The sequence below is a fragment of the Octopus bimaculoides genome, chromosome 23 (genome assembly GCF_001194135.2).
Source record: "Octopus bimaculoides isolate UCB-OBI-ISO-001 chromosome 23, ASM119413v2, whole genome shotgun sequence".
Taxonomy (NCBI): Eukaryota; Metazoa; Mollusca; class Cephalopoda; order Octopoda; family Octopodidae; genus Octopus; species Octopus bimaculoides.
In genome coordinates, this window is record NC_069003.1 from 18992369 (window position 1) to 19011824 (window position 19456).

The 19456-nt window shown below is 38.8% G+C and overlaps 1 protein-coding gene across 4 annotated transcripts in view; it reads left to right on the forward strand.

Moving 5' to 3' along the window:
• LOC106879043 (low-density lipoprotein receptor-related protein 1B) overlaps nt 1-19456 on the forward strand; it is a 208271-nt gene that overhangs the window by 92698 nt on the left and 96117 nt on the right. For all 4 annotated transcript variants that reach the window (XM_014928457.2, XM_052975989.1, XM_052975991.1 and 1 more), the window contains 8 exons: nt 686-805; nt 4425-4559; nt 6802-6969; nt 9171-9300; nt 9936-10208; nt 10740-10861; nt 13197-13319; nt 15777-16010. In XM_014928457.2, coding sequence (XP_014783943.1) covers nt 686-805; nt 4425-4559; nt 6802-6969; nt 9171-9300; nt 9936-10208; nt 10740-10861; nt 13197-13319; nt 15777-16010 — 1305 coding nt within the window. The remainder of the gene's footprint in view (nt 1-685; nt 806-4424; nt 4560-6801; nt 6970-9170; nt 9301-9935; nt 10209-10739; nt 10862-13196; nt 13320-15776; nt 16011-19456) is intronic.

Sequence of the window (19456 nt, forward strand, 5' to 3'; positions counted from 1 at the left end):
ATAAACAAAGTTAATGCTACATGATTTGCTACAAATAAGGATCAACAAAATCTCAATCAGTTTTTATTAAGTCACCATGATTGATCAGAATCTAGTTTGGCAGCATATACAGACTGATCCATAAATGGCTATATTATTTCATGTGTGTGTGTAATAATTGTAGATGGTAGTCAATAGTTCAATTCATACTGGAAATATTTCATTCAATAGCATGGAATTTCTTGGCACACGTATTACATATCGTGTCATAATTATATAATTTTCATACTTCATTTTACCTATCAATAGTTCGTGTTGCCTGATGAATAGGTTGGTGATTTAGCATATAAAATAATGGAAATACTGTACCATCACATTATATGATGTAATATATCATGTGCAAAAGACTTACCGTGCTACTGAAACATTTTTAGCATGAACTGAGCTATTGACTGGATGATGAAATAAGAATATTCATCAATATTCCTATAGATTACCCTGCTAGCCAAATACTTGCAGGAAGCTATGAAGTTGATAACAACGATCATTAATATCCAGACTAATTTAAATTCCTTCACTTGTTTTTACATTTGTTTTTGTATACTAATATTTGTTTGACAAATATTTATTATTGACTATTAAAGCGTTGTTTTTAATGCCAGATGACTTCCTGCTGCTAATCTTTCTGTGTCTTTCATTTTTTTAGGTAGTAATGCCTGCACTGTCAAAAATGGTGACTGTCTCCAATTATGTCTTCCTCATAATGAGACCAGTCGACGTTGTGTCTGTACTGCTGGTTACCAGCTAAAGGACAACAAATGTATTGGTGCGTCATGTCATCTTTAATATGGTCACATTTTGGAATTTATCAGTTTCTTTGTTGTTTGTTGCTATTATCATTTCTCAATGTCTCTATATGTGCTTCTGTTTTTCTCTCTTTCTTCCTCTCTCTTTCTCTCTCTCTATCCGTCCCTCTCTACCTCTTCTCTCTCTCTTTCCCATCTTTCTCTCTCTCATTGTGTGTGTGTGTATGTCATCATCATCATTTAACATCCACTTTCCATGCTGGTTGGACAGTTTGACTGAGGACTGGCAAACCAGGAAGTTGCACCAGGCTCCAATCTGATTTGGCAAGGTTTCTACAGCTGGATGCCTTTCCTAATGCCAACCACTCCGAGAGTGTAGTGGGTGCTTTTTATGTGCCACCAGCACAGGAGCCAGTCAGGTGGCACTGGCATCAGCCACGCTTGAATGGTGCTTTTTACATGGCACAGGTTCCAGTCAGGCAGCACTGGCATTGGTCACGAATACAATATTACTCAGTTCAACAGGTTTTCACAAGCACAGCATTATGCCTGACAATTGAAGGGCGCTTTTGAATGAACCAGTTATGTGACGCTAGCATCGGTCACAACTACGATCTCACTTGGCTTGCCGGGTCATCTCAAGCACAACATATCTTATACACACACGTTTATGAATTTGGTTTGCAAGATTCCTGATGTGAAATCTTATGTTGAAACAGATATTGTTATATTTCAAGATGGTCCTTTTTTTTTCTTGCCAAATAAACACGCACTATATACTTCCACATATTTTTACTATGCCTGTATTTTGTAGAAATACTTACAGTTGTTAAATAAAACTGATTAGAAATGGACAGCTATCCATGTACAAATTGTGGTAACCACTGGTGTGTCTAGTGTGTGTGTGTGTGTGTACACAGACAGACTGATGCACACACATAATTATTTTCATATTCTTGTAGAATCAAGGTGTTTTGATAACAGAGACACTGTTAGACTTGTGTATCCTCAACTCTACCTTGGTGTCTTTGTTGTTAAAATACCTTCATTTTATTGGATTTTGAAAATAATTATATTATGTCTACCTTGGGAAATGACCATCTTCCCTGTTGCTTATGTTTATATACATGTGTGTATATGTGTGTGTGTGTGTGTGCAGGCAGAGCAGTGTGGCTAGGAAGCTTGCTTCCCAGCTACATGAATTCGGGTTCAGTCCCACCGTGTGGCACCTTGGGCAAGTGTCTTCTGCTATAGGCCTGGACCGACTGAAGCTTTGTAATTGAATTTGGTAGGCAGAAGTTACTGGTGTTTGTGTAGGTGCTTGTGCCTCTCTGAGAGAGAGAGGGATATATATATATATATATATATACACAGTGAATATTTTGTTGTCTAAATTACGCAAAAATAAAAATAGCAGACATCTCATTTTAACAGATATATTTACCAAAATTACATAAAAATATCTTGAAATACTAAAGATTAAATTTATTCAATAACATCGCCATTGGCTTCAAACAGAACCTCCTGATGACTTTGGAATCTCCTGCAACTCTTCTGGACAGTCTCCTTATTTAAGTTGGTGAATGCTGCCATAATCCTTGCCTTCATTTCATCTTTAGTGTTACAAGGAATTTTGTTGATCTCTTGCTCAATTGTGCCCCACACATATTAATCAAGGGGTTTGCAGTCTGGCGAGTTAGGTAGCCAGATGTTAGGAGTGATGTGGTCGTAGAAATTGTCTGACAGCCATGACTGGGTTCTCCTGCTTCTGTGGCATGGTGCAGAGACCTGTTGCCAGACATAGGGTCATCCAGTAGCCATCCGCTTGATCCAGGCACTTAATGTAGGCCTCCGTGTTGAGTTTGAGGCCATGTGGGAAGATGAATGGAAGCATAATGTCACCATCACTAGTGATCACCACAAACACCATGATGTTGACTGAATATTTGATTTTTATCACTCTTGGTACATGTCCTCAGAGTGACACACAAGTACTCTAAAGTGTTCATATTGGAGCTTCTGGCTTGAATGCCAAGCAGTACAGCACATCATTTCCAAATTTCTGGCAGAGTGAATTGTGTCATGGTGCTGTTTTTCTCGCAGACAGTACCCAACTGACCCTACTATATTGCTTAGTTGACAAAACCAAAAACAAACAATGTGTGTGCCTGAAATTAAAAATATAAAATGGTGACAATTTACTCATCGCACCCTCTGTGTGTGTGTATATATATATATATATATATATATATATATATATATATACACACATCATCATCATCATCATTTAACATCTGCTCGCCATGCTGGCATAAGCTGAATGGTTTGACAGAGGCTGGTGAGCCAGAAGACTGTATCAAGTTCTGCTGTCTGCTTTTGCATGATTTCTACAACTGGTTGCTGTTTCTAACACCAACCACTTGACAGAGTATACTGAGTGCTTTTTATGGAGCACCAGTGAGGTCAAAAAATAAATGTTCCCGTGCTGAGAATTAAACCTGGGTAGCCTGAGTGAAGGCCAGAAATCCTAACCACTGAACCATACACATACACACCTAAACATTTATCTCTCTATCTGTCTGTCTATTTATCTGTATCTATGTATCTGTCTGTCTGTCTATCTATCCATCCATCCATCCATCCCTCTATGTCTCCATCTCTCTCTCTCTCTCTCTCTCTCTCTCTCTATCTGTCCTGTCTGTCTATTTACATATCTGTCTATCTATCTATGCCTCTCTCTCCCTATCTATCTTTCTATTAGTCTGCCTTTCTCTTTCTCACTTTCTTTTTCTTTCTCTCTCTCTTTTTGTCTATCTATCTACCTACCTACCTGCCTATCTATCTGTCTGGCTGCCTGTCCATCCATCCATCCATCCATCCATCATACACATATATTACATCTCCTTTTCAGGACTGCTTTCAAACCAGGACCTATGGACAATTTCCAGAGATCCCTGGCCTAACAGTGCTATTGGGGAGCATTACCCATTTTGGATAAGGTCTACAGACACCGATTGCACTCTTGCAATGTCCAAATATTTCAGACTTGTGGGCCTATGTCAAACGGCTGGTGTCACGTGTGGGACGAGTCTGTTATGGTGAAAGAATGTGTATGGTGGTCTCACTTGAAAGGCTTAGAGACAAATACTTTCCTATGTAGCCAACCTCTCATCAACTTTTTCAAGTATTAGTTGAAAAGGAAGGTGAAAGTAGGGAGGCAAATTTTGTCTAATGAAAATTTGAATAAAAGGTGGGTGAATGTAGCAAGGATGGTTCGCATGAAGGATGGACACACTTTGAGCATGAACCTATAAGACTAAAAGAGAAAGGGTGCTTTGCTCTCATGGTTTTTTCATAGGTTTTTCTTTCCACAGTTAACCCTAGTCAGTGTTTTATTTTCTCCCTCTTTTGAGAATTTTAGTTGTTAAAACAACACTTTGTTATTTTCTGTGTCCATGTCACTAAATGCTTTCAATCCCTATTGATGGGTGTTGAAAAGAAAAATTCTACATTGTATTGTCCCTCTGTGTTCAGTTCTTCATGGTTTAATAAAGAAATCTAAGATGGTGAACTTAAATACTATGACTAGTCTTTACAGTGACTTCTCCTCACCGTCCTCTCCTTCTTCTTGTTCCCCAGGAATCCGCACATTCCTCATGTACAGCATAAACAATGAAGTTCGTGGAATGCCTCTTGATGGAAATGGCACCAGTATTCGTGCCCTACCTGCCATTCCTCAGATTGTTACAGCCACAGCCATTGACTTTGATGCAAGTAAGTTTACAATTTTACATGTTTGTTCTTGCTTTCAGAACATCATCACCGTCACCACCAGACAAATCATCATTATTACCACCACCATCATCATTATCATCACTACTACCTTCACCATCATCATTACTGTTGTTATTTTATACCTACTTTTCCATACTTGCATGGATCAGAAGAGACTACATTGGGGGCAGAGTTTTCTATGGCTGGATGTCCTTCTTGTTGCCAATTCATCCATTTCCACCTAATGTACTTATTCCCTCAATGAAGCACACAATGGTTAGACATTTTTTATGACCACTGTGTGACAGTTGTTACTTTTTTTTTAAACGCTTTAACCCTTTTATTACTAGCTCACCTGTCACTGTCCATTGTTCTATAACAACTTACTCTTTTAAACTGATCTAAATTTGAAATCTTCCATCTAATTTTCATGTTAATTTATGTTCCAAACACCAACTTAATAAAGACAAAGTTACTTCACTAAATTCTTCAATATTTTCATAATTAATTGAAACAAGGGTAGCATCTTTCAACAGAAATTTGGTAAGGAAAGGGTGAAGCAAGTAAACAATGTCTTGATGCAGACACAGGTTAGATGAAACTTATTGTAGCATTATATCTGCAACCTGGTGCCCTTCTGCTACCATTCCTTTGTTGTTTTTCTTTTACTGATGGTATTTATCATTCTGCTAGTTTCCATATGTTAAAACCACTGAGGATGCTGACCTGGACGTAATGTTTTTTGGAGAAGTAATCATAACATCATGAAGGCGCATGGCTCAGTGGTTAGAGCATCAGGCTTACAATCATGAGGTAGTGAGTTCAATTCCCAGACTAGGATGTTTGTTGTGTTCTTGAGCAAGACACTTTATTTTATGTTGTTCCAGTTCATTCAGTTGTAGAAATAAGTTGCAATATCACTGGTGCCAAACTGTACTGGCTTTTGCCTTTCCTTTGAATAACATTGGTGGCCTGGTGAGGTGTGGTTGGTATGCATGGGCAATTGCTGGTCTTCCATAAACAACCTTGCTCGGACTTGTGCATTGGAGGGTAACTTTCTAGGTGCAATCCCATGACTAAAGGGGGTCTTTACCCTTTTTTATCCTTCTTATACATAGCATCATTGTTGCCCAAACACTATTGATGTGATGACTTGTGGAAATAAACATTCATGCATGTGTTCACACATTTTCACATACATCTGAATTGGATTAGATGGGATTGCCCATGTTCAGTCCACTGCAGGACGAAGGCCTCAGTATGTTCTCTCCATCAACTACAGACTGATGTGGAGGTTGTGAATTTGAGCTTGAGATCATACTGGTTTGATTTGATTAGCCTACTCTACCACACTGGCTTGACATGGCTCAGCAGAGGGGTACAGTTTTTATAGTCTTACCCTGGTGTAGTTAAATCAATTACTTCGGCCCCAGTGCTCAACTGGTACTTATTTTATTGACCCTGAAAGAATGAATGGTGAAACCAACCTCACAAAATCAACACGCATACAGAGGCTTACATATATGCACACATGCACATCTTTACACACAATCACATGCTTCAATGCATAGTATTCTCGCTGTTCAACTGAATGTGTGTCCACCCTTTGCCCCAACTGTTATCAGTGTTCATTTTCAGCTGTTTGGGGTAGAAGCACTATGGAATGAAGTGCTTTGCCCATGTACCCAATTTGCTGCCAGGCCTGAGAATTGAACCCATGATATAATGATTGTGAGCTGAGCACCTTAACCGCTAGGCTGTGTGCATTCACTGTATGGTTGAAGTTATTCCAGCAATGACCAGTCTCTGTGTTTTAGTGTATCTCAGATCACATTGCTTTTTTTTTTAATTTTAATTTTTTGGGAAACAATTAAAGGCTGTACTCTGGAGTAGCCCTCAGAATCAGAAATAATTTTAGAAACTAAAGATTGGAGGATTGCATGGAAAGCAAGGGTCCCACTGGGTCCTGACTCTGCCATTATGTGATCCTCTGTCAATTTTATGCCAATATTGGCCTAATGAGCCACCTCAATACCCAACAAGTGTAAAGCCGCTAATTTGGTTCTCTTCAAAAACAAAGGATGTCTGTAGGATGTAACTTGAGAGCCAACTGGCTGCTGTTACTAGCAGTTTGGATAACCATGTAAAAGTGTCCCTGTTGTTGTAGTCCATAAAGCTATGTTTTATTTGAAATTAAAAATTTTGATTTTCTAACCTTTTTCTTTAATCTTTGCAATTGTAGGAGAGGATTATATTTATTGGGTTGACAGCAGCAGCCGTACCATCTCCCGAATCAAGAGGGATCTTACCAAAAGGAAACAGATAGTGCCTCTGGATGACACCACGAATGCACAGAATACTGTGAATGCTATTAATACAGTTGAGGGCATCGCCGTTGACTGGGTGGCCGGTGAGTAGTTTCTTTTATTTATTTGTCATCATTGGATGCTCTTCCTAACACCAACCACTATACAGAGTACACTGAGTGCATTTTATCATAACACCAGCATTGGTGAAGGATGCTTGGTACTCTGTAAGACTAAAGAGTCCTCAATATTTAGTGATATGTTCATTCATTCAAGAGCATTGACAAGAAGAAACAAGATGAGTGGATGAAGGATATAAGTATATGGTAGAAGACACGGATTGGGTGAAAAAATGGTAGAGGAGAAGAGAGAGTGATGGATAGTAATAATAGCAAACAACGGTATGAGTGAGTGATGGATGTCAGTAAGAAGTGGCCTGAGTGATGGAGGAGTGATGAGTGGCAGTAGAGAAGGAAGGATAGTAGAGCCTGTCCATTACAAATGCATAACTTGAGTCCAGTAATTGAAAGGAGCAAAAGAATAGGTATCACGGTGGTTGAGAGAGATGGAATGATATGGAGGATGGTAGCGGGGAGCAATGAATATATATATTCTTTTATTCTTTTACTTGTTTCAGTCATTTGACTGTGGCCATGCTGGAGCACCACCTTGAAGGGTTTTCAGCCGAACAAATCAAATCCAAGATTTATTTTTGAAGCCTAGTTCTTGTTATACAAGTTGCTCTTGCCAAGCCACTAAGTTGCAGGGATGTAAACACACCAACACCAGTTGTCACGCAATGGTTGGGTGGGGGTGGGCAAGCACAGACACAAAGACATGCATACATAGATATATGCATATATGTGACAAGCTTCTTTCAGTTTCTGTTTACCAAATCCACTCGTAAGGCTGTGGTCAGCCTGAGGCTATAGAAGAAAACACTTGCCCAATGTGCCATGCAGTGGGACCATACCATATGCTTGGGAAGTAAGCTGCTTATCACACGGCCACGCCTGCTCCTATGTCCAATAATAATAATGATAATGATAATAATAACAACAACAATAATAATGATGAATGTTGTTGTTGTTAAAAGTTGGGGAGCTGGCAAAATGCATCCTTTCATTCCTTTGTACGTTTTGAGTTCAAATCCTACCAAAGCCAACTTTGCCTTTTATCCTTTTGGGAGTTGATAAAATATGCACCAGTGGAACACTGGGGTTGATGTAATCGACTTACCCCTCCCCAAAAATTTCAAGCCTTGTACCTTTAGTAGAAAGGATTATTATTATGATGATGGTGAGCTGGCAGAATCATTAGCATGCTGGACAAAATGCTTAGCGACATGACATGCCACTGAGGTTGATAAAATAAGTACCAGTTGATCATCTAGCCCTCTCCTGCTAGACTTCAAGGCTTGTGCCTATATCAGAAAGAATTAATACTATTATTATTATGATGGTGAGGTGGAAGAATTGTTGGCTCACTGAACAAAATTTTTTGCAGCATTTCATCCATCTTTACATTCAGAGTTCAAATTCTGCTGCGGTTCACTTGGCCTTAAATCCTTTCAGCATTGATAAAATAAGGACCAGTCAAGCACTGGGGTTGATGTAATCAACTATCCCCCTCCCCAAAATTTCAGGCCTTGTGCCTGTAGTAGAAAGGACTATTATTGTTATTATTATTAATGCAACAAGCTGGCTGAATTGTTAGCACACTGGATAAAATGTTATGCAATATTTCTTTTGGCTTCATGATCTGGGGTCGAATACTACTGTGGTCAACTTTGTGTTTCATCCTTTGGAAGTCAGTAAAATAAGTATCGGTTAGTTGAGCACTGAGTTCAATGTCACCAACTAGCCTCTTCCCACTAAAAAACATTTCAGGCCTTGTAGCTGTAATAGAAAGGATGATTATCAATGGCAAGGTCAATAGAGTGGCAGACAAGCTACCTTACTGTATTTAATGGTGGATCTTCACGGTCTCCTGTTGTTACCTCAACAACAGTTGTTGATCTTCTGAACAATTAGCAAGCTGTGTATTTCTGTGTATGTAAGTATACATGCATGAATGCATGCATATTTTGTAAAGTGGTTGGGATTAGGAAGAACATCCAGCTATAGAAAACATACCAAAAGAGACATTGGAGCTAGTCACATCCTGTCAAACCATCCAACTCATGCCAGTATGCAAGATAGACATTGAATGATGATGATGCATGTGCCAGCTAAAAGAGATATTTTTATTTCCTTTTTTTAAAGGATCTGGATTATTGATATGACATTTCCAATACACTTAACAGGTAATATATACTGGACAGACAGTAGCCGCTCTACTATTGAAGTAGCCAGACTTGATGGACAGTATCGATACGTTTTGATTTTCCATGTGTTGGACAAGCCATGTGCCATTGCTGTTCATCCTATGAAAGGGTAAGTATTACATTTTTATTTCGTGCCTTGATTCTTATCCAACTGTTAACAGATTGCTTTTGTAATTTTCATGGCTTGTGGTCATATTAGTTAAGAAGTTTGCTCTGATCCAATAGACTCTTCCATGATCAAAAATATTTCACCCATGACCATTCCCCACTTCCTTTTTTCTCTTTTGTAAAAAGAAAGTATAATCATGCAAGCATAGAAAAGTAAACTTGTCTTGAACATCATCATAATCTTCAACATATAAATGAAAAATTGTTTAAACACAGGTGTAGTTGTGTGGTAAGAAGTTTGCTTCCCAACCACATGGTCCCAGGTTCAGTCCCACTGCATGGCACCTTGAGTAAGTGTCCTCTCTGATAGTCTCAGGCTGACCAAAGCCTTGTGAGTAGATTTGGTAGATGGATTTGGTAACCACCAAAAATGAACAATATTATTGTTAAAGGAATGAAATTCTAATGATTTTTTGAAGTACAGTTGACAAAGAAAGAGTACATCCTTTTTCGAGCTTCTGTTTAATTTTTGAAACTTTTATATACACACACAGATATATGTATATATAGATATGTATGTATTTCTCTCTCTCTCTCTCTGTATAGTTATATATCTCTATGTATCTATCTCTGTAGCTACTTGTTCTGGACTGACTGTGGCACCAAGCCTTTGATCGAGCGCGCTCAACTGGATGGTAGCAAGAGAGTAGTCCTGCTAAACAACAGTCTACGGGAACCGCATGGTTTATCTGTAGACTATGAGACTGACCGCCTATATTATTGCGACAAAGGGATGAACGTGATTGGTTGGATTGCCATCAATGGCAGTGAGCCTCACATCATTATAACCAACACTACACAGTGTATGTCTCTCACAGTTTATAAGAAACATGTTTACTGGATTGAAAGGTAATGAACTTTGACCTTACTTTCTCTCTGATATTTTTATTCTTCTCTCACCCCTACCCATCCTTCTCACCTCTTCACTTACCTCTCTCTCTCTTTTCCTTTTCTCCTGTTTTACTATATTTTCTCTCCTCCCTTCTCTCTCTCTCTCTCCCTCTCTTTGTCTCTTCACCTTGCTCTACTCCACACAGTCCTGGTGCTTCTCTTTTTGTCTATCCTTCTCCCTCCCTCTCTTCTCTACTCTTTCTTTTTGCTCTTCCTTCTCTCTGCCCTTCTACCCCCTCTCTCTACCTACTCTCTTTCTAGCCCCTCCTCTCTTTCTCTCTCTCTCTCTCTCTCTCTCTCTCTGCCCTCATTCCTTGCTTCTCCCTAGTATATTCTATTTCCTTTACTCTTTTCACTCCCCTTCCTTCCTTTGCTCTCCTCTTTTCCCTCTTTCATCACTGTCATCATTATAACACATTTCTCACCATTCTTTTCTCCCTTGTTACATGACACCACCACCACCAACAACAACAACAACAACAACAACAGTACTTCAAATGGTAGTGCCATCTTCCGTGCTAGTAAATACAATGGTTCTGGAAAAACTCCATTGCTCTCCAATCTTGCTAAGAAAGTCGTCGACATTAAAATATTCCACAAAGACAGAAATGGTCAGTATTTCTTTGGATATTTCCTTGTCATCTTTTGTGGATTATGTTGATATGTGAATGCAAATGTGAATGCAGATGTGTGCATGTATATGCTTTTGCAGGTGTGTGTTTGAGTGTGGGTGGGTGTATAGTTGTGCATATCTTTCAGTGTTGATGCATGTAGGTATGTTTGTGTGTATTGTGCAGGTGTGTGCATACTTTAATGTGGATGCATGCAAGTGTGAATGTGGGTGCATGGCAGGAGCAAATGCTTGCATGTGTGTAGAGTGTTATATAGCCTCAAAGAATGGTTTGGAGGAAAAGGGGAAGGGAGATATCCTCAAACCAGAGACTAGTATCAGTTGAATGTTTGCCACAGGGTGAACCTCTGCTAAAGTATTGGCTTAGGGTGTTAAACCATGAGATGGGTTAAATCTAGCACCCAAGGAAGCTACAATAAGATTTGAAGTCAGAACACAAAAGGGCTGGACAGATACCACAAAGCATCCCATTTAATGCTCTGATGAGTCTGAGGGTGCACCGTCTTTGACTAGTGACTTCTATTGACCATGGAAGAAGGACAGGCAAAGTTGGCCTTGGTGGAAATTTGAATTCACAATCTAAGAATCCAGAATGAATACTGCTAAGTATTTTATTTGCTGTTCTAATGAGTCTATCAAATTGCTGACTTAGAAATTAGTGTTGACTTACCTTGACAAATGTTCTAAAAGTATAAAGAATACTGACCAGGAGGATTGATGTGGCCAGGGTGGCTAGTGTGCAAAGACTGTTAACCAGGATAATTTCATAAAGAATGTTATGAAATTGTAGTCATAGCACATAAAAGGCACCTGTGCTGGTGACATGGAAAAGGCACTCAGTACCTTCTGTCGAGTGGTTGACATTAGGAAGGTCATCCAGCTGTAGAAACCAAGCCAAAACACACTGGAGCCTCCCCTCAGAATTGCTGGCCTTCTGTATAAATTAGCAGCAGTTCTTCTGATTCTTTATGTTCTGAGTTCAAATACCAACAAGGGTAACTTTGCCTTTTATTCTTTGAGGGTTGATGAAGTAGAGTACCAATTAAGTAGGGGCAGGGGTCAATGTGCCAGAATTAGGCACCATTATTGTTATGCAACAGCTTAGGGCAGCGAGTTGGTAGAAATGCTACAACATCAGACAAACTTCTTAGCAGCATTATTCTGAGCTGAAATTTTGCTGAGGTCAACTTTTTCCTGTTGTCCTTTTGAGATTGATAAGATAAAGTACCAGTCTAGTACTAGGGTTAATGTAATTGACTTATTACACGCTAATTTAATTAGTAGGAATGTTATTTTGTGGTTTAAGGACAAGTTTCTACAAATCTCCAGAATCTTTCTTGGAATTCTTGCAGAGTAAGGATTGCATTTTTCTACAGTTTGACAATTCGAGTCTTAATTCTCTCTGACAGCCTGATATTTTTCAATTTTTTCGATACCCACTCTATTTTCATATTATCATCATCATTATTATTATTGTTAAATGAGAAAGCAACACTTTCCTTCAAAGTGACACTGGGATACAAATATACAGAGCTCAATATATCCATCATTACAACTCTTCTGATAAGGGTGCAGAGGCTCATGCATCATAACCACATGTGTGATACATGATGACTTCATATCAAGATAAACAGCACTTTATTATCATTATTATCAGGAGGAGGGTGATGAGCTAGCAGAATCATTAGCATTCCAGACAAAATGCTTGGCAACATTTTATCCATCCTTACGTTCTGAGTTAAAATTCTGCTGGGGTTGATAAAATAAGTACCAGTCATGCACTGGGGTTGTAGTTGACTAGCCTCCTTCTCCAAAATTTCAGGCCTTGTGCCTATAGTAGAAAAGATTATCATTATTAGTAGTAGTAGCAGTAGCAGCAGCAGCAGCAGTAGTAGTAATCTAACTATTACATGTTATATTAGTTAGTAGGAATTTTCTCGAGATGGCTTGGTCACATCAAGTCTCCTCAAATCGCAAATATTCTACAAATTTTTGTAGAATACAGGACTGTACTCCTCTGCAGGTTAATAATGCAAGTCTCAGTTCCAATATCCTTCAGCCTATCAGGTAGCAGTTTGGGTGTTGTGCTAAATACACCAATTACAACAGGAATAATTGCCCTTTTTGTCTTTACAATCCCTTCATCTCTCTGGTTAGGTCCTAGTATTTCTCAGTTTTCTTAGTTACCTACATATCCCTCTCTGTTAGGATTGCAAAAGTCATTGATCTTACATTGTATATTATTGTTATTGTTGTGGTTCAACTTTAATAAACCTGTTTGGTTTTGTTAATTAATGTTAACATTGTTATTTCAGAAACAAATATTTGCTCCAACAACGCAACTGGCTGTCAGAATCTGTGCTTGTTAAAATCTGAGACAGAATCTGTGTGTACTTGCTCCTATGGACAACTTGGCGCAGACAGCAAATCTTGTACTGGTAAATTATGCATGCTTTGAGATGGTTTTTGTGCTTTCTTTAAAAAAAAAAATCATTACTTATTGTATCATTTGTGACTCTGTTAAATATTTTTAAAAGAAAATTTTATATTATGCATTTTGTGGACAACAGAGTTGCCAGTGATTAAGTTTCCAACAGGTCAGTTTCTGGTTCTCTGAATTTATGATGTCAATGTACTTTGTTGTTGCTTTATGTATTTAATAACACAAAATAACAAGATTTTTATCTTTTTTTTTTTTTTTTTGTCTTTGGTCAGTAAGTGTTATTTCCTGTTTGCTTCTATCTAGAAATCACAGGAAGTGACTACTATTCCCTTCAGACTTTGCTTTTGTGACCTGGACATGAGTAGTTTGAAATTGGCCTATTTTCCATTCCATTTCAGACAAATTCAATGCTGAGTTACTGAAACAGAAATATCATTCATCATCATTATTTAACATCCACTTTCCATGCTGGCATGGGTTGGATGATTTGATTAAAGACTGGCAGGCCAGGAGGCTGCACCAGGCCAGGAGGCTGCACCAGGCTCCAATCTGATCTGGCAAGGTTTCTACAGCTGGATGCCCTTCCTAACACCAACCACTCTGAGAGTGTAGTGGGTGTTTCCTTTGTGCCATGGGCATGAGGGCTAGTCAGATAGCACTGGTATTGACCATGCTCAAATGGTGCTTTTTATGTGCCACTGGCACGGGAGCCAGTCAGGTAGCACTGGCATCGACCGCACTCAAATGGTGCTTTTTATGTGCCACCAGCACGGGACCCAGCCCAGTGGGACTGGCATCGACCACGCTCGAATGGTGCTTTTTATGTGCCACCAGCACAGGTGGCAGTTGGGCGGTTCCGGCATTGGCCACGACAATGATTTCACTTGACTCAACAGGTCTTCTCAAGCACAGCATATTGCCCAACGATTGAAGGTTACTCTTAAATGGGCTGGTTATGCTACACTGGCATAGACCACGGCTATGGTCCCACTTGGCTTGTCATGTCTTCTCAAGCACAGCTATCTCCAAAGGTCTCAGTTGCTTGTCATTGCCTCCGTGAGGCCCAATGTTTGAAGGTCATGCTTCACCACCTGATCCCAAGTATTCTTGTGTTTACCTCTTCCACCCTTCACAGTTAGGGTATGGTACTCTTTCACACAGCTGTTCTCATCCATACGCAGCACATGACTATATTAGCACAGACGTCTCTCTTGCACACCACATCTGATGCTTCTTATGTCCAACTTTTTTATCAAGGCACTTACACTCTGTCGTGTATGCACACTGATATTACACATTCAGTGAAGCATACTAGCTTTGCAAGTTTGCGCATGTCCACAACAGTCACAGCCCATGTTTCATTGCCATATAGCATGGCTGTTCATACACATGCATCATGCAGTCTACCTTTCACTCTGACCGAGAGACCCTTTGTTACCAGCAGAGACAGGAGCTCTCTGAACTATGCCCAGGCTATTCTTATTCTAGCAGCTACTCTTCCACAGCATCCACTCTGCTACTGACTTGGTCACCTAGGTAATAGAATCTATCAACTACTTCTAGTTTTTCCCCCCTGGCATGTGACGGAAGTTGTTTTCTGCACATTTTCAGTGTTTATTGCTCCTGTGCATCTGGCACACACAAAAACTATCTTCCCAGTTAGCCTTCCTTTGATATTGCTGCACCTCTTATGTGTCCATAGCTTACACTGGGCACATCTTATAGGGTTTCTACCTATGCTTTCTCTACAGATCAAGCAGGGCCATCTATCTGAAGGGATTTGTAATTTGTCTGCCTTCCTACTTACTAAGACTTTGGTTTGTGCTAGATTAACTCAAGGCCCTTCGATTGTAGACCTTGTTTCCACACTTGAAACTTTGTAGTTTTGATAGTGATTCAGCTATTAGAGCAATGTCATCAGCATAGAGGAGCTCCCAGAGGCATCCTGTTTTGAATTCCTCTGTTATTGCCTGGAGGACTATGATGAATAAGAGGGGGCTGAGGACTGGTCTTTGATGGACCCCTACCCAAAATTCTTTGATGAATAAGAGGAGGCTGAGGACTGATCCTTGGTGGACCCCTACCCAGAATTCTTATAGCAAATATTCTGCTCAATACCACAGATTTGCTTGTCAGTTACTTGACCTTAACTATGTGAACATGTCCCTTAGTGGCTGATAATATGTGCATCTCTGATCATGGGCAGAAGTAGTGGGGGAGCATCATAACCATGTGTTGAGAGGGATTCTTCGAGGTTTGAATAAATGTAACAAAAGCAAAGTTTGAAGGAGCCATTTTTCATACTTTCTAGGGGTAAACAAATAGGAAATAATAGTTGCTACCCAAGGACAAAAACCATGTTACACAGTGTAGTAAAAAAGGTAAAACTGCTGTCAAAATATTCCTCACACCTCAGTTATGTGTATTAAACTCTGGATATCTCTTTTGATAGATTATGATGCATATCTACTGTTTTCTGAAGTCACTTCCATCAGGAGTATCCACATGATTAATGAAATTAATCTAAACCCACCTGTGCAACCAATTCAGAACAGTACCAGCATGAAAAACGTTATTGGTTTGTCATTTGACTACAAAAGACAACGTGTCTTTTACTCTGACATCCAGAAAAGTGAGATTGGAGCAATATCTTTAAAGAATTACTCATTTAAAATCCTTGCAAAAAGTAAGTTTAGTTTTTCTATTTTTTTCTCTCTTTAAATTATCGTCTGTTTTAATCTCATCATTCTCTTTGTCACTGCCCTCATGATCAATGCCATCTACATCATAATTACATATGTGTATCTATAGAATAGCTGATATATAAATGTTGGCTTGTTTTGTTGATTGGTTGTTTGAATCATACTCTACAGTGTTCCACAACGATTTTTTCCCCTATGAACCCTTTCGGTTCTTATTTTATTCAGATGGACCCTCGTAGCCATTCAATGTTTAGAAAATCCTATGGACCCCTTTCATTTCTATTTTATACTACTGAACCCCCAAGTTTAAAAAAAGTCCTACTATATTTTTATAATTAGAAATTATTAGGGATTGTATAAAACAATTGTTAAAATATTTTATGTACTGTAGAAGTATAAATTTTAACAACAAAATATTATATGGACCCTGGTTGAAAACCACTGCTCTACATTATATAGAGAGAGGAAGAGAAAGAGTAAAAAAGAGATATAAAATGTGTTCACATAAGAGATGCAGAAGTGCGCATACTAGGTTTGGTGGCAGGCAATGAGTAAAAGAATGCTACACACATTCAGAGTGGAAAAAGAAAGACTCATAGAGACAGAGGAAGTGGAGAGGGAATAAATGATGGAGTAAGTTATGAGAGGAATTATAGAAATGAAAAGTTGTTCTCCATGGACAAAATACAACAGCGATTCATATAGTTATGTTCAAATTTGTTGGAACATTTTAAGAATAAATATGGATGCTATTGTTTGGTTTTACTTAATCTTATTCTGAGGTAATAAATATTTTCCTTTTGAAAAGTACTATTCACTTCATCGTTTTGTATAAACCCTAAGAAATTTGATAAAAGTTAAATTACAAGTATTGTTTGTATGCCATATTTCCTGGTATTACTCATGGCAACAAAAGTATACTTCCAAAGTCAACTGTCATAGGACAAGTAAAAACCTAGAGTATAGTGTGTGTGTGTGTATATATATATATATATATATATATATATATATATATATATATATATATATTACTATTATTTAATTGAATGTCGCACATCCATTTCCAAGTAAGTTTATCTTAACCTTTTTGATGTGACTCTTTACTGTTTTCTCTCCCATTCTTCTCTAATTCCCTTTTTCTCCCCTTCACTGTTTTTTTTATCTGTCTCTCTCTCTCTCTCCCCTCTTTCTCTTTTTCTCTCTCTCTTGTTGCTCACACATGACCATCATCCATCTTTCTTTTCCTACATGGACATTCTAAGGACTGGATGTCGTCTGTCTCTCTCTTCTATCTTTTCTCTATTCAAAGAAAATATTTCTTCCAGTGTTCACTGTCTTTACCCTTGTTCTGGTCTAACGACCCTTCATGTCTGTTTTCATTTGGTTTCCTTATGTTTCCACTGTCCTCTTTTTTGTTCACAACTTTGACCCACCATAAAATACAAAATTTATTTTGGAAGTTATGGGAGCAACTGTCTTCGAAGACTCATATTGTCGTTGATTGCTTGAAATGAGGAATAGATAGACAGCCAACAACTGATGAAGGAAGTTCTTTGTGTTACTTGTCCTGTTTTCAATTTTTTTTTCTCTCATTGTTTGTATATCTAACTCGCTTGTTTTTGTATTTCATGTTGTTTACAGTTGGTGACGTCCTGTACCCATATATGCCTATGTAATCCTTTCATTTTCCACATTGGAAGCAGGTAAATTCAATATCTCTGTTATCAGGATCACCGGCTATTCACTGCAATTGAAAAAATTTGAGAGGAACAGTCCCAGCAGAGGGAAATGTTGCACTCTATATTGCAGCTAATTCAAAATATTCCATCCTCATCCTTCATTTCGGAGACAAGGAATCTCCCTGACGCAATTCATTTCTCTTGTGAGAGTCAAGAGGATGTTGAGGCTTTGGAAGCTGAATTAAGTGATGGTGCGGTTCAAAATAACATGGGGCTGTTTGCAAGACTATGGAAAATGCAACAGAAGTAGAGGTTGAGTTGGTGACTTGAGAATGGCTTCAGACAAAAATGGTGGCCGAAGGAGGAGAGAAAAAAAATTTGGACAAGTCTGCTCTTGACAATGAATCTGCCACAGATCTCGAGTCTGCACAAATTAAAAATTAAGATAACCCATTTATGGGTTACCTCAATTCTTTAAGGTAATCCATTTTAGCAACACATTGGTAACAATAGGCTGAATAGCTTTGCATACATGGTTTTGTCTTCCATTCAAATTACTCATTCACCAAGTTAGTGAATGAGTAAACCACCTATCTGTGGTTTCAAATACAATTTTATTTATATCTCTCGCATTTCATGTATTTTTCCTATTTCTGCACATTCTGCCCAATCTCAAATTCGTATTGGCCCAACATCAAGGAATATATCAGCCTGATGTTGCGTCGCATTGCAAAATGAAATCAGGCCAAAATTAAACTGACACAATTTCAGATGTAGGGCTGATATACGTGACAACATCAGTTTGATATTGGCCCAATATGGTTTTGCTGGCTGGGATTTCAGGTTTTGGAACAGCAAGTATGGTATTTACCAATGCAGCCTTCAGAGATGCAATTGTTGTTTTTGTTTCTTCCGGCAGTCCTGCTTTGTTGATATTCTCTTTGGCTCTTGTAAATGAAATGGTGAGTCTGAAGCACTTTGGTATCCACTTTGTGCTGCATTTTTGCACTCAATACAAAATAAGATATCTATATTTTTATCTATTATCTACTATTGCAGAAAGGAATTACTGATAGGATATTGTAATTCATAACATGGCACATAAAATACACCAGGCACATAAAATACACCATCTTGAGCATGGCCGTTGCCAGTGCCGCCTGACTGGCCTTCGTGCGGGTGACACGTAAAAGCACCCACTACACTCTCTGAGTGGTTGGCGTTAGGAAGGGCATCCAGCCGTAGAAACTCTGCCAAATCAGATTGGAGCCTGGTGTAGCCATCTGGTTTCCCCAGTCCTCAGTCAAATCGTCCAACCCATGCTAGCATGGAAAGCGGACGTTAAACGACGATGATGATGATGATGATGATATATATTTCTTTTAAGTACAGAGATGCCTATAATAGGACATCTAGTCTATTGACTAATTTTTATTCTCGCTGGACCACTGGTGGTAAATTAAATTTCTAAAATTTTTTTTGCTGCCCTATGATTTATTAATAATGATAATATATATCATCATCATCATCATCATCATCGTTTAACGTCCGCTTTCCATGCTAGCATGGGTTGGACGATTTGACTGAGGACTGGTGAAACCGGATGGCAACACCAGGCTCCAGTCTGATTTGGCAGAGTTTCTACAGCTGGATGCCCTTCCTAACGCCAACCACTCAGAGAGTGTAGTGGGTGCTTTTACGTGTCACCCGCACGAAAACGGCCACGCTCGAAATGGTGTCTTTTATGTGCC